The sequence below is a fragment of the Gambusia affinis genome, linkage group LG11 (assembly GCF_019740435.1).
Source record: "Gambusia affinis linkage group LG11, SWU_Gaff_1.0, whole genome shotgun sequence".
NCBI classification, from domain to species: domain Eukaryota; kingdom Metazoa; phylum Chordata; class Actinopteri; order Cyprinodontiformes; family Poeciliidae; genus Gambusia; species Gambusia affinis.
The window spans coordinates 18,790,476-18,803,953 of record NC_057878.1 but is presented as its reverse complement, the minus strand read 5'-3'; the positions used below and the strand labels follow the sequence as shown (position 1 = coordinate 18,803,953).

General features: G+C 37.0%; 1 protein-coding gene across 1 annotated transcript; it reads left to right on the top strand.

Annotated features, from left to right (window-relative positions):
• Positions 1-1,800: 1,800 nt before the first annotated feature.
• Positions 1,801-11,530, top strand: LOC122839326 (high-affinity choline transporter 1-like). Its single transcript, XM_044130789.1, has 9 exons — positions 1,801-1,914; positions 2,844-3,099; positions 3,268-3,381; positions 3,712-3,867; positions 3,960-4,108; positions 4,991-5,134; positions 5,331-5,484; positions 7,458-7,675; positions 7,755-11,530. Exons 2-9 carry the CDS (start codon positions 2,916-2,918, stop codon positions 8,406-8,408), a joined length of 1,773 nt encoding a protein of 590 aa, XP_043986724.1. The 5' UTR covers positions 1,801-1,914; positions 2,844-2,915; the 3' UTR covers positions 8,409-11,530.
• Positions 11,531-13,478: the final 1,948 nt, after the last annotated feature.

The following is a 13,478-nucleotide window of genomic DNA, read 5'->3' as shown; positions in this document are numbered from 1 at the left end:
CACCATTAAAAATGGGTGGGTTGGACACCTTAGTGATGTAGCACACCTGGTAAGAGAGTGAAAGAACAACCAACACTTCAGCAGTGCATTGTCTTTCTTTCCCACTGTTCCACAGAGAGTGTGCAAACAGGTAGAGGTCAGAGTCAGGTCGGTCATTTTATTCAGGATGTGAAAACCACCCTGAAGCATTTTCTTTCAATTAAATGTTCCATTTTTGACAAAGAAAGTTGAAATTTTGAGCCATCACATTGTTTGGACTAGTAAGTTTGAGAGACTGTCATCATAAAACCAGAGATTTCACAGATGATGTCAACATCAGCACCAACCGACAAATCTGCTTCAAAATTATAGTTAGGATCAGATGATTTAGGCTTGAAGCAGATTTAAAATACAATTTTATGAAATGACAAAAGGCTTTTCAACCAGCTTAAACTTTAAACATGCTAACTAATGATTTCATTTGGACTGTTGATTAAAAGGTGATTGATTTCTAACAGATTTCAACAGTCAAACAGCCTAAATGTTACTATTTTACTGTCAGATTACACAAATCTAAATCAAACTCCACGTCCAGAAAAGAGACACAAAGAACCATTTGGAGAACTATCATACTTCACTATATGTTATTTTATTTGTTTACAGCATTTGCAAGATGGTGAAAAAGACAGAAAAGGGAATGCAGCCTGTACAACATGTGGGTGAGACAGTTTGGATGAAGTTGCAACAACGTCCAACGTGACATTTGGACTGACACAGAGGACAATAAGTGTCGGCTTTACTAATGTATCATTAACAGATTTTTCTTTTGTTTTGTGCTGAAGTTAAATCAAAGAAGCAAAATGTGTTAGAATATAAATTAGCTGATAAGCTGTAATTCATTTTCAGCAAAAATGTACTTAAACTAATTTTAGGTTGTCTTTAATCTAATAACAAAACTTGCTCTAAAGGTTTATTTTCTTAAGTAGATAATCACTAAGGCTGACATTCTGTATCTCAAGATGAGATGTTCATGACCCCTGACCTCTGTAATGACCTTTGACATGCAGGATTTCTCTTCAGACTTCCTTATCTTTATTTTAGGAATTTTGGTTTTTATTATTATTATTTGAAACTTGCATGCTGTGATTTGGGACTGGTATTTCCTTACTTTCGACTGGCATATCTTGAGTTTGGACACGGATATCTTGACTAGACTTGAGAGTTGAGTAACTTGTGATCTCCAAATGTCTTGCTATACCAACTATCATTAAAACCACAACTGTCTGCCCATTGCTGATTTTTGTTTTGAAGGCAGTCCCCGTGAGTTAAAGTGCAGCATTAAACGTTTTTAGCAAGATTTGTTCATGTGTTGCTGCTTACTAAAGAACAAAAACATGCTAGAAGTTTAAAGTGCACTAAAAAACAAAAGTGCTCTTTGTAAAAGAATTACATGTAAGTAAAAGCGTCTTCGCTAGGAGAGAAAACGCGAACCAGCGGCGCAAAACTGTTAATCAGGCCTGAGATGTAACCTGGCAAAGTGAAGGTTTCAACCACTGCCAACATAATATTGGGAAGCTTTTCCGGCGAGGTAGTACGTCACGCCACTCTCTATTAGTTGCTATTTTTGTCCAGCCCTGGAAGACATTCATCCACCATCTACCCACCCTGACAGCTCCCAATAAACCCACCACTCCCATTCATCTCCAACCCAGCTCCACCCTCTTTCACCCTCCCTCGCTCCTTCTCCTCTCCGCGGATCTTACCGGGCAGCTTCGTGAGTTAAAAAAAAAAAAACCTGCTTCGTTGAATTGGGGTTTGTGCGCCAGGGAGGAATACGCAAAAACGTGCCGTTATTTTTACCAGGACATCTTTGTGTTTGTTCTTTTTTCAGAAGAGTTTGTGTCATCTGTTTAGACCAATCTCTCCAACAGAAAGGTAAGAAATTCACAGTTTGCTTGTTTTGTTTATTTAGATTCTTTTTCTAAGTGAAGTGAAGTGCAACTGCATTTTGACCATCCTGACAGATGATTTAAAGAGATCAATAACGCCTCATGGAGAAAAGTATCAGCACAAAAAGGTTTAATGCACCTTCCTGGACTGAAACTATGGATTCACCTGTTTTAGTTCCATTTTAACAAGTCAACGTTTTGTGTTTGGGAATGACAACTGGGCTTTTACGCATGGAAGTAAAAATGTAACTGCTAAATTAAAAAAAAAAGCTTATACATGCCAAAAACTACAAAGAGGAACAGTAAAGAAAGCAACAAGGCGCGCCGAATGAATACGTTTGGATTCATCCTTTGTTATCCTGACTTTTAAACTTGTACATTGATTAAAAGCTTTTTAGGGGCAAGGAATAAAGATATTCATATTTTCTTTTTTTGTTGGTGTTCTTCAGGGAACTGTAGCCCCCGCAGCTACCGCAAATGGTACCTATATTTTAAACGAGACTATACGCGTTTTCATTCTGAAATGCTTCAGAATTTGATTATTGTTTTCCTTTTGCAACCAGAAAATGACTGAAATTAGGCAAAATTATGCACTTGGTAGTTTTTGTTGGGAAAATTCTTTTTAAAATAAATAACTACATCAATCTCTAAAGTTGTCAAAACAGCTTTTTCCATATAAAAGGGTTGTGCGTAAAATAAATACGCTTTTCTTTCAATATACTTCAACCACACATCGTGAGGAGGAAGATGAGGAGGTTGCGCATTAAACTACAATGCGCAAATAGTTTCGGCCAGTTCGGACTTGGGCTTCTGCACAGATTTTGTTTTTATTATAACATTTAATCAGGTTTGTCTCATTGCTTTCAAAAGATCAGAGCAAAGAAAATGAATTCATTTCTTTCTGTTTCCTTTTAGTTTCCTCTATGAGTTTCCAGTCCGTTCCCAGAAGCACTTGATTCCGGTGGGAAGCTGAAGAGGAGGAAAACAATGACGATCCACGTCGAGGGTCTCGTGGCCATCGTCCTCTTCTATGTCCTGATTCTGTTCGTGGGGATCTGGGCCGCATGGAAGAACAAGAACTCTGGAGTCGGAGAAAGCGGAGACCGCAGCGAGAGAATTATGGTCGGGGGCAGAGACATTGGGCTGTTCGTGGGGGGATTCACGATGACCGGTGAGGTGAAGGGCTGTGAAGCTGATTCATTTGTTCAGTCCAACAAGTCCGTATTTTACGCACGGACCTAAACGGAATGGATACGAATATTGCTTGGCTCTAAAAGTCTAAAATGCAAAAAAGAAAGTGTCTTAAAAATATATATTTTTCTCTTTTTTTCTTCCTCAGCGACCTGGGTGGGTGGGGGATATATAAATGGAACAGCAGAGTATGTCTATCTACCAGACTACGGCCTGGCCTGGGCTCAGGCACCCTTTGGTTACGCTCTCAGCTTGGTATTAGGTGAGAATCATTGTTGTAGATTATAGTTTTGCTTTATTTTGAGCCACGCAAAAGGAAAGAATGCACATACCCTAAGTAGGTAAAAAAGGAACAAAGAAAATATATGCATCCACTAATACACAAATATACAATAATATGTATAAGGACAAGACATTGTCTGAGTCACCCAATTTTTATATAACAATATGGAGCAGCTCCCCAGCACTTGAATTACTCAGCCAGTCTCTACGGATGAAATTTAGCTTTTTATTTATCTTTGTTCATTAGGATGTTTGTGAATAACAACATCTGAATATTATTTTTCCAAACTGAATTTCTGACATCCCTCAGGTGGGCTTTTCTTTGCTAAACCAATGCGATCACGTGGCTACGTCACGATGCTGGACCCTTTCCAGCAGCTCTATGGAAAACGGATGGGGGGACTGCTTTTCATTCCTGCCCTCATGGGAGAAATCTTCTGGTCTGCTGCCATCTTGTCTGCCCTGGGTGGGTTTAATCTGCTCTTTCATTTACCTTCCTGCAGATTTGAGATTTTTAAGTTTTACTTGACTCTGAATGGTTGCACTGCCATCATGCAGGTGCCACTCTGAGTGTGATTGTGGACATAAACATCAACATGTCTGTGGTGATCTCAGCGCTCATAGCTATCTTTTACACGCTCGTTGGAGGACTCTACTCCGTAGCGTACACAGACGTGGTCCAGCTGTTCTGCATCTTTTTGGGCTTGGTGAGTTGTAGATTAATATCTATCACAAATCAAGGATTTACTCTGAAGTGACGAATATGTTCAGGAGACTAAATTCAGATGTAATAATAAAAAATAAAAAAACTAACTTTAAGTTAAAAAAAATCTTAAATCATATAGTGTTGAATTACTTTGCAGATCACCATCTTAAGAGCTATAAAGCCAAACTTGTATTTTTCATGTTTTTTGTCTTCATGACGCTGTTTGTTCACTGATCTTGTGTACTATGAACTCTTTCTACTAAATAGGCGACTGCAAAAGGCAACTTTTCTCATTTTTATTTGTGGAACATTTTGAAAACTACACCTCTGGGAAAAAATTAAGAGACTACTTTAAATGATCAGTTTCTCTGATTTTACTTTATATAAGTTTATGTTTGAGTAAAATTAACATTGTTCTGTTATTCTATGAACTACTGACAACATGTCTCTGAAATTCCAAGCAAAGGTTTAGTATTTATTTGCAGAAAATGAGAAATGCTGAAAATAACAAAAAAGAAGCAATGCTTTTAGACCTCAAATAATGCAAAGAAAACAAGTTCATATTAATTTAGGAACAACAATACCAATGTTTTAACTCAAGAAGAGTTTAGGAATCAATATTTGGTAGAATAACCAGGAGGTTTTCAATGGGGTTCAATGCACGGGGCTTTAATCTTTTCCGGAGCTCTTTATATATTTTTTTCTTTCCACTAAATCCATGCATTAGTTTGTGTTCATCTGTTACATAAAAACCCAGTAAAGTACAAAGAAGTCTATAGTTGTTGTAACCTAACATTAAGTGAAAGGGCATGAATAATTCAGCACAGCCATTGTGTACATGATGTTCTAACATTTGTACCCTGATTTTTCTAATCTTCATCAGTGGATCAGTGTGCCTTTTGCCCTTTCCAATCCTGCTGTGTCAGACATCGGGGTTTCAGCCAAGGAAGTAATCTATCAATCACCCTGGCTGGGCAAGATCAGGCCTGAAGACAACTGGCTCTGGGCAGACAACTTCTTTCTGCTGGTGAGCTAGTGCTTTTATGAGGGAATCCATCATTAAACACTGCAACGCTTATAAAGAACATTTGAGTCATGGAGAGAGTTCAGTCTTGAAGGGAGTGCATTTGTTTCAGGCTTTGACGTGAAACAAATCTGCTCTTTAATTTTAATTTAACTGCGTTGGTGTGAAGGCTGCTTCTACTTTGCGCTTCCATTTCTAGATGTTGGGAGGGATTCCCTGGCAGGTCTACTTTCAGCGGGTTCTTTCTGCCTCTTCAGCGACCTACGCTCAAGTTCTCTCCTTCCTCGCCGCCTTCGGCTGCTTAGTCATGGCCGTCCCGTCCGTCCTCATAGGAGCCATTGGGGCTTCCACTGGTAAATTCACACACACTCATTGTCTCGCAGTAGAAGGTGGACAATTATATTTGGGAATAAAAAAATTGGGTATAAACTGACTTAATCAGAAGTATGTCATGAGTTGTGTTTTTTGTACAAAAACTTTCTTGATATTCCACGAATGTTGAAAAATCAGAGGTAGGTAGAGTACCCAAAATTGTTACTCAATTATACTTGACTAAAAATACTACAGTGTATTGTAACTCAAGTAAAATGAATACAATTTTACTTGAGTTCAAACCAAAATCACAGTAAGTCATATAAAAATAACAAAATCGGGTAAAAAAAAAAAATCCAAATCAGTTTCTTTCAATAAAAAACTTATGAAACTTTAACAAAAACTGCAGGTGAGTGTCTGGTGAATTTGTGATTAAAAAATTATTTGTTTTTCTTTCAGTGGTTAGATAATCCAGAAATGTTATTCAAGTAAGAATAGCAAGACTTCATAAAATAATTACTATAGTAAAAGTAAAAAGTACAGCATAATAAAAATATCCCTAAAAGTATATATTTTTTAAGTTACTCTAGTAAATGTAACTGAGTAAATGTAACTAGTTACTACTGAACCCTGAATATATTTGTGTATTCTTTAAAAATAGTTCTTCTAGTTATTTGCAATATTGCCACAAATCATGAAACAAACTCAAGAAAGTATGTTTGTCTCTTTAAGAGACATGAGTTGTGTTTCCTATTGCGTTAAATGTCGAAAATGCACAATTTTGCCATTTCCATTATATAATAAGGGATTTCAAGATGAAATCCATCCATCCATTCATTTTCTGTTCACCCCTGTCCCTAATGGGGTCAGGAGGGTTGCTGGTGCCTATCTCCAGCTATGTTCCAGGCGAGAGGCGGGGTTCACCCTGGACAGGTCGCCAGTCTGTCGCAGGGCAACACAGAGACAGACAGGACACACAACCATTCACACACACACTCACACCTAGGGAGAATTTAGAGAGACCAATTAACCTGACAGTCATGTTTTTGGACTGTGGGAGGAAGCCGGAGAACCCGGAGAGAACCCACCATGCACAGGGAGAACATGCAAACTCCATGCAGAAAGACCCCGGGCCGGGAATTGAACCCAGGACCTTCTTGCTGCAAGGCAACAGCTCTACCAACTGCACCACTGTGCAGCCCAAGATGAAATCCTATCTGCTGAATGGATTACTCAGTGTTTTGTGTGGATTTACATCAATCATTGATCCACAGATCATCCTCCCACAGAACTCATGTAAATCAAGTCTGTAATGAAGCATCACCAGTCCAGAACTCTGATCCTTTATTAAAATAAGAAAGTGTGATCAAAGCCTGTTTGGGTTGTTGACATCCCAACAGTTTCATTCGGCGTCTGGGGGAAAACCAGAAGAGAGCCGTCAGAGCGTGCAGATTTATTGAATATTACATCTGAAGAAGAGCTAATTATTTTGGTTCTTCTGAAGATTGTTCATGTGTAACCGCTGTTAAACAGTGGCTGCTTATGAGTATCCAGGGATTGGAGGAAAAAACAGATCATGAAGCAAAAGGAAAGTGACGGAAAGTTGAAAATCTTTCTTTCACTGCTAAAGAAAGGTGTCCATTATCAGTGAAATTACCATCATTTTATGTTGATTTACCCTTTTTACTAAAGAAATGTGCAGTTCTTTTAGCTTTGTTTCTTTTTTCCTGTTACTCAGATTTCTTGTTTGTTTTTTGTTTTTTCATTTTACCCAGCCAAACAGAGTAGAACTGATAATCTCTGCTGTATTTTCACCCACAGAAAAGTCAAAGCTCTTTTGTTTGTCTGTAGCTAAAACGCGTGTAACAACAGGGAGGCTCATAATCAGATTTATTGGTGAAACATTTTGTCTTAAAAGCAAATGGACCAGAACAGAAATCATAAAACATTTTGTCCAGAGCAAAACCCTTAGAAGATTAAACCTGAAGTGCTTTTTCATAAACATCTTTTCCAGACTGGAATCAAACGACTTATGGTTCCGTCGCTCCGAAGGACAAGGATGAGTCTGACATGATCCTTCCCATAGTGCTTCAGCACCTCTGCCCGCCCTACATCTCCTTCTTCGGACTGGGAGCGGTGTCGGCAGCGGTGATGTCATCAGCAGACTCATCCATACTGTCAGCCAGCTCCATGTTTGCCAGGAACATTTATCAGCAAGCCTTTCGGCAGATGGTAAGAGAACCAAAAGTTATTAAAGCCAGTAATAAATCAATGTTTTATTAAAAAGCAGTCCCTCTCCTTTCTCTTCCAGGCTTCGGATACTGAGATCGTGTGGGTGATGCGCATCACCATCTTTGTGTTTGGAGCTCTCGCCACAGCTATGGCGCTTTTAACTGGATCTGTATACGGCCTTTGGTACTTAAGCTCCGACCTTGTCTACGTCATCATCTTCCCCCAACTTATCAGTGTGTTGTTCGTCAAAGGTACCAACACGTACGGCTCCGTGGCAGCGTATATCTTTGGACTCCTGCTGCGCATTGGTGGAGGGGAGCCTTACCTAAAACTACCTCCGTTCATCTATTACCCCGGCTGGGTGACGGAGGAGAAGGTCCACCACATCAGCGGAGACGTAGAGTACTTCGTCCGGCAGCGGTTCCCCTTCAAGTCCATGTCCATGGTGGCGTCTTTCCTAGCAAACGTGGTCTTCTCCTACCTGACAAAGTACTTATTCGAAAGCGGCATGTTGTCTCACAAGTACGACTTCCTGGACGCGGTCGTGTCCAAGCATAGCAAAGAGATCATGGACAAGGCCACGCTGGTAAGCAATCACGATAACATTATTCTTTCAGAGATGGCTCCGGTCAGGCAAGCCCTCGGTGCTACGCTTGCTGGGACCTTCATCAACACCGAGGCCCTGAGCGACGACGGCGAGTCGAGTCCGGAGTCCTATCACAGCAAGAACTAGACGACAAAACGCACAAAGAAAACCTGGACCGAGGAATGTGAAAGGGGAAGAGTGAATCAGTTGGCGTCCTTCAGGAAACTTGTTACTGCCACACTGTGAGCCAGATCAGCAGAAACGCTCTGCGGCTTCCAAGTGACTCCACAAGTTATGTCGGTGAATAGGTGCCTCCTCCGTTTGTTCATATTTCCTCTCTAGAAACCCATCTCTGACTCTATATTGTACAAAGCTCACAATTGTTTTAGTTTTTCTGACCACGGCTCTGTGAATTTACAACTGTTTTAGTTTAACTGCTGCTATCATGGTGGAAGCGATAAAGAAAAATTGTCTTTCAAGGTTGCTGGTCTTGAAAAATGTACATTAGAACTAAGAAGCAGCATTAATGTCTGGTGTCTTAGCTCAGGTAACGTGTGTTGATGCATATACAGTGCCTTGCAAAATTTGTAATTCCCCTTAAACTTTTGTTAAATATCAGTGTATCTTGTTAGGAGTTTATATGATAGACTCAGATAAAGTTAGATCTTTAGCTGTTGCAGCTGCATGTCGTTCAGGGTCATTTTTGGCAATATTCTTTGCAAAATCACTGGTTCTGCTTAGATTAAATAGAGAGCATCTGTAAACATCAGGTTTTTTTATTTGACCTGCAGATTTAGGTCTGGACTTTGGTTGTGCCATTTGAACTCATGAATATATTTTGATCTGCATTCAGTGCTACTATGCCTTACTTTTAATAATCAATTGTTTTTCTTGCCACTCACATTGACAGAATTACGAGAATTATGAGCCATGCTAAGAAAATTACGACAATAAAATTGTACAGGAAGAAAAGCATAATATTATGAGAATAAAGTCTTAATGTTATTGCTTTTTTCTTCAATGTTATGATTTTTTTCTCGAAATACAATGACTTTATTTTAGTGATATGAGTTTATTCTCACATTACTACAATTTTATTCTCATATTACTTCAACTTTATTCTTGTAATTTTCTGCCTTTATTCTTGAACAATTATTTTTGTATTTTTTCTTATTATGGCTCTCATACTCTGCCATACAGAATAGATGAATTTATAATGAAATCAAATTACACAAATGTGGACTACTTACTAATTTGGTAACTTCTAATGACATTGGGTTGCACTTGATTTTATTTAGAGGTGTCAGAATACAAATGCTTGCCAGGCATTTCAGATTTGTATTTATACAAAATAAATTAAAAATCACATATCATTTCCCTTCTTTTCATAATTATGCATTATGTTTTGGTCTATCATATTCAATCCTAATGAAATACAATATGATTTGTGGTTGGATCACATAAAATCTCAAAAGCTCAAGGGATATGAACAGCTCTCCAAGGCACTGTAGGTATGCCTGTGAACAAAGCAGCTTTAAGTGACTGATCCATGATGGTTTTGTTGAGTAGTGTTAAGTTTGCATAGAAACTTTATCAAGAGAGCAATAATATTTTAAGAATCTTAGTTTTATTTTCAGCCTTTTGCTGCTAAACCACTGAATAAATAGACATGTGAGCTCAACAATAGATGCATTTATTGCTTTTCATCTGATTTTTAGACTATTCAACCATCAGACTGGTGCAAAGTGCTATTATACCCATTCAGCTTTCAAGTGTCAGAAACTAAATCATTCAAGAAACTGTGGCGTCTGACGATAGCTTTTGGGATATCTGTGTTTGCTGCAACACGCTTAGCATTGAGATGCTATTTTCGGGTTGTACCGTTTTAGTAATTATCCATCTCCTTTTTGCTTCAAAACAATAGTTTGTTTTTGTTCTTTTTACATCGTCCACTAGATTGTTTTAGAAGGAAAATTAATAGCCAGTGGGCCAAGAATAGCGGATTTTCTTTGTCTATTGCTGTTAGCGGACAACGCTTGTGCGTCAGATTCAAGGGCGTACCAGAAACACAACACGAAGGTTCCGGCTTGGAACTTATTAAGAAAACAAAAGGCGATTAGTTTCATTAAAATGTTCTAACACATTCAAATCTATTTCATTTATTAATCAAAATTAACACATCCAAATCCTGGCTTCAATAAATTACTGTCATTCAAATGTTCATTTGTTTTAGTGACCCTGTCAGTATATAGACGAATGACATTTATGTTTTGGAGTCTTTATTTTGATTATGTATGTTGATTTTCCCCTAACAGCTAATGAAAACACAACACTGAATATGAGAATAAAATTATCAGATCAAACAAAAAATATGTTTAATAAAGAAATGTGGGGTTAATGAAAGAAATGTTTCATTTCTGCTTATATTCAAATGGAACTACTAAGCTCATCGAAGCACAAATGTTCAAAATTATTTTATATATAAATTTGAATATGTGCTCTTATGAAACACACTGTGGATAATTAATTATTCAGCAACATCCCACTCAGATTTCTTATAAAGTTCTACATTTTATCACTACCAGGTACATGACTCTTACTGCAACTTTCCCTTTTTAAAATATGGTGAATTGATCCAGATTAAATTTCACAGACAAATATCGGAGCATGTTGGAGACAACTCCTAAGTTTCGTCTTTTTGCATGTTTATGGCAAACATGTCAGGATAAGGTTCACTTGTACTTGCTTACTGTTTTTTTTCTTTTAAGAGTACTCTTGATTCTATGGTTAATATGTGGCTATTAAACTGAACAAATTATCTGTAAAAGGAGGCTGAATTTGAGGAAAATGTTAAATATTGATCACTGCAGTTTTAACATGTTCAGATATTTTGAATTTCATCACTCTGGTATAGAAATATCTGTTGATCGAAGACAAATCATTGTCCTAGCTGGTAAAAAAAAGTTATTGTCCGTCTTGATATATTGCTATCAAATCTCTTGGTGTGTGTTGTGGCAGCCGGTCCTGTTGTGTGTTTATGTTGGTGTCTTGTAAGATTCTGCTGCGCAATTAACATAGGACAGGCCTACTCATTTTCCATTAAAACAGAAATGAGATAGAAAAAAGGGGAGTAAATTTCCATCAAAAAATCTCAGAAATTTGGAGATAAAGCTCAGAAATTTTCTTTAAAAAAACTTTCTGATTTTTCAGAGTTTCAAAAGTTGAACATTTGCTAGAGAAAAACTCTGAAAATATAAAATTTTTGAGTTTCAAAAATAAATATTTTTAGACTCAATTTTTTATTTATTTTTGTAATTCAGAAACTTTCACATATTTTCTAGAAAATTTCTTAGATTCCTCTCAAATTTTAATGTTTTGGCAGAAATTTACTTCTCCTTTTTTCCATCTGCACTAGCCCTCCATTTATCTTCCTACCTATCAACTCTGACTCTGCAAGTGACAATTTAACCCCACAGCCTGATACTGCCAGCACCATGTTTAGCTGTGGGCATGACTCTTTTCAGGGTTGTGTGCATGGCATTTTGCCATTTTAAACAGTGGTATCAGAGCTGAATAAAACTGTAAAATCATACTTATTCAGATTTTTATTTATAGAAAAAATTAAAGTCACTCATTATTTTCTTTCAACTGTTGAAGTAAGGCTTACTGTGTCAAAGTCTGAACATAAAATCCTAATAAAATACAATGAATTTTGTGAAAAATTGTAACAAGTAGCTTGGCAAGGCAGTGTAAACAATATTTTGGTTATGCAGAGTTTTGAATTTCTATTACTAAATAGCCATTGCGTCTCTCTTCACCTGAGTGCGCTGTAAAAATGAAATTTTAATCATTTTTTTTTCCTTTATTTGAAGTGGGAAAGAATATTCAATCACCTTAGCATCCAGTAAGCACATGTAAGAATCTAACAAATGTTTGAAAATCATAAAAACACATACTAAAATATCATTTTAAGATGATCAGCGCAGCATAACATCTAGCTCATGATCTGCAGACCTAAAATTCCCGTCAGTGTTTTCTTGACACATCCTGAAGCTGTATTGACTCTTCAGTCACTGCAGGTTCACAGAGACAGGAAATGATTGCTCCCCCCAGGACAGTGCTAGTATTACCGGTCATTATTGATCCAGCACCAAGTGGAATATCAGTCAGGACATTTGATTTATACCACAAAGATTAGCAAAATGAAGTACAGTACAGTAATACAGAAACTGTTCTTTTTACAGGTTAAATACATTACATTCAATTATCAGCTCTCACATGAACACATAATCATATTTATAAGAAAAATAAGTTTGTCTTTAATAGTACACTTTGGTGTTGTTATGCTAAGCTCTTTCTAAGCACTATTATAATTTATAGGTATCTTTTTTAGTCTTTACCTCACCAAAGTTCACATGTAAGTGAAAAAATATACTTTGGAAATTAAATTATTCTGTATTTTGTTAGATAAAACCTTTAAACAGTAATTGACTTTGTTACAGATTAGAATAAAGGTTGATTATAAAGACAATCTAAATGTTCTTGAGTGACATCAAATCCACACCATATTGGAAAATAATTATATTTCTGATGTTAGCCCAACTTAATTTTTAGCTTGTTAGCCATAACACTTTGTGCATTTCTTCCAAATTTGTTTAGATTTGAAAATTCAGCTAATATTACTCTATTTGAATAATGTATTATTAAAGATTTTATTCACTTTTCAAGGTCTTTCTAAACTCTATGATGGCCAGGCTACAACAATATGTCTGAACTAAATAAGCTCTGTAAGAAATCTCAAATTTAGCTTTTGTAGAGAATCAAAATTACATGTTCTGTTTGGGTCAACTTTTCCATCGACGTAAAGCCTTTTAATCTTAAGAGGAGAGTTTTCCACCTTTATATCTGTAGCTGAGGTTCCATTGCAATGTTAAAAAAAAGACAATTTTCCAATTGTAGTGTTTCTATTAAATAAGAAATGCAATTAAAATCACAAATGAATATGTTTGTTCAGGCGATAACAAGCCCCACCATGATCCTCAAACTACTTCCTGTCGTCCTTTTCTTTGTATTTTGCACCAGAGTAACATCTGGTTGTTGATCATGTGACTTGTGTGATGTGAAAAAAGTTTTTCCTTTGCAGTTTTGCAAAATAAAAAACAACCTCATCCAAGAGCCAAAACAATTTTTTTCAAAATTGGTGAGTTTCCATTTAGA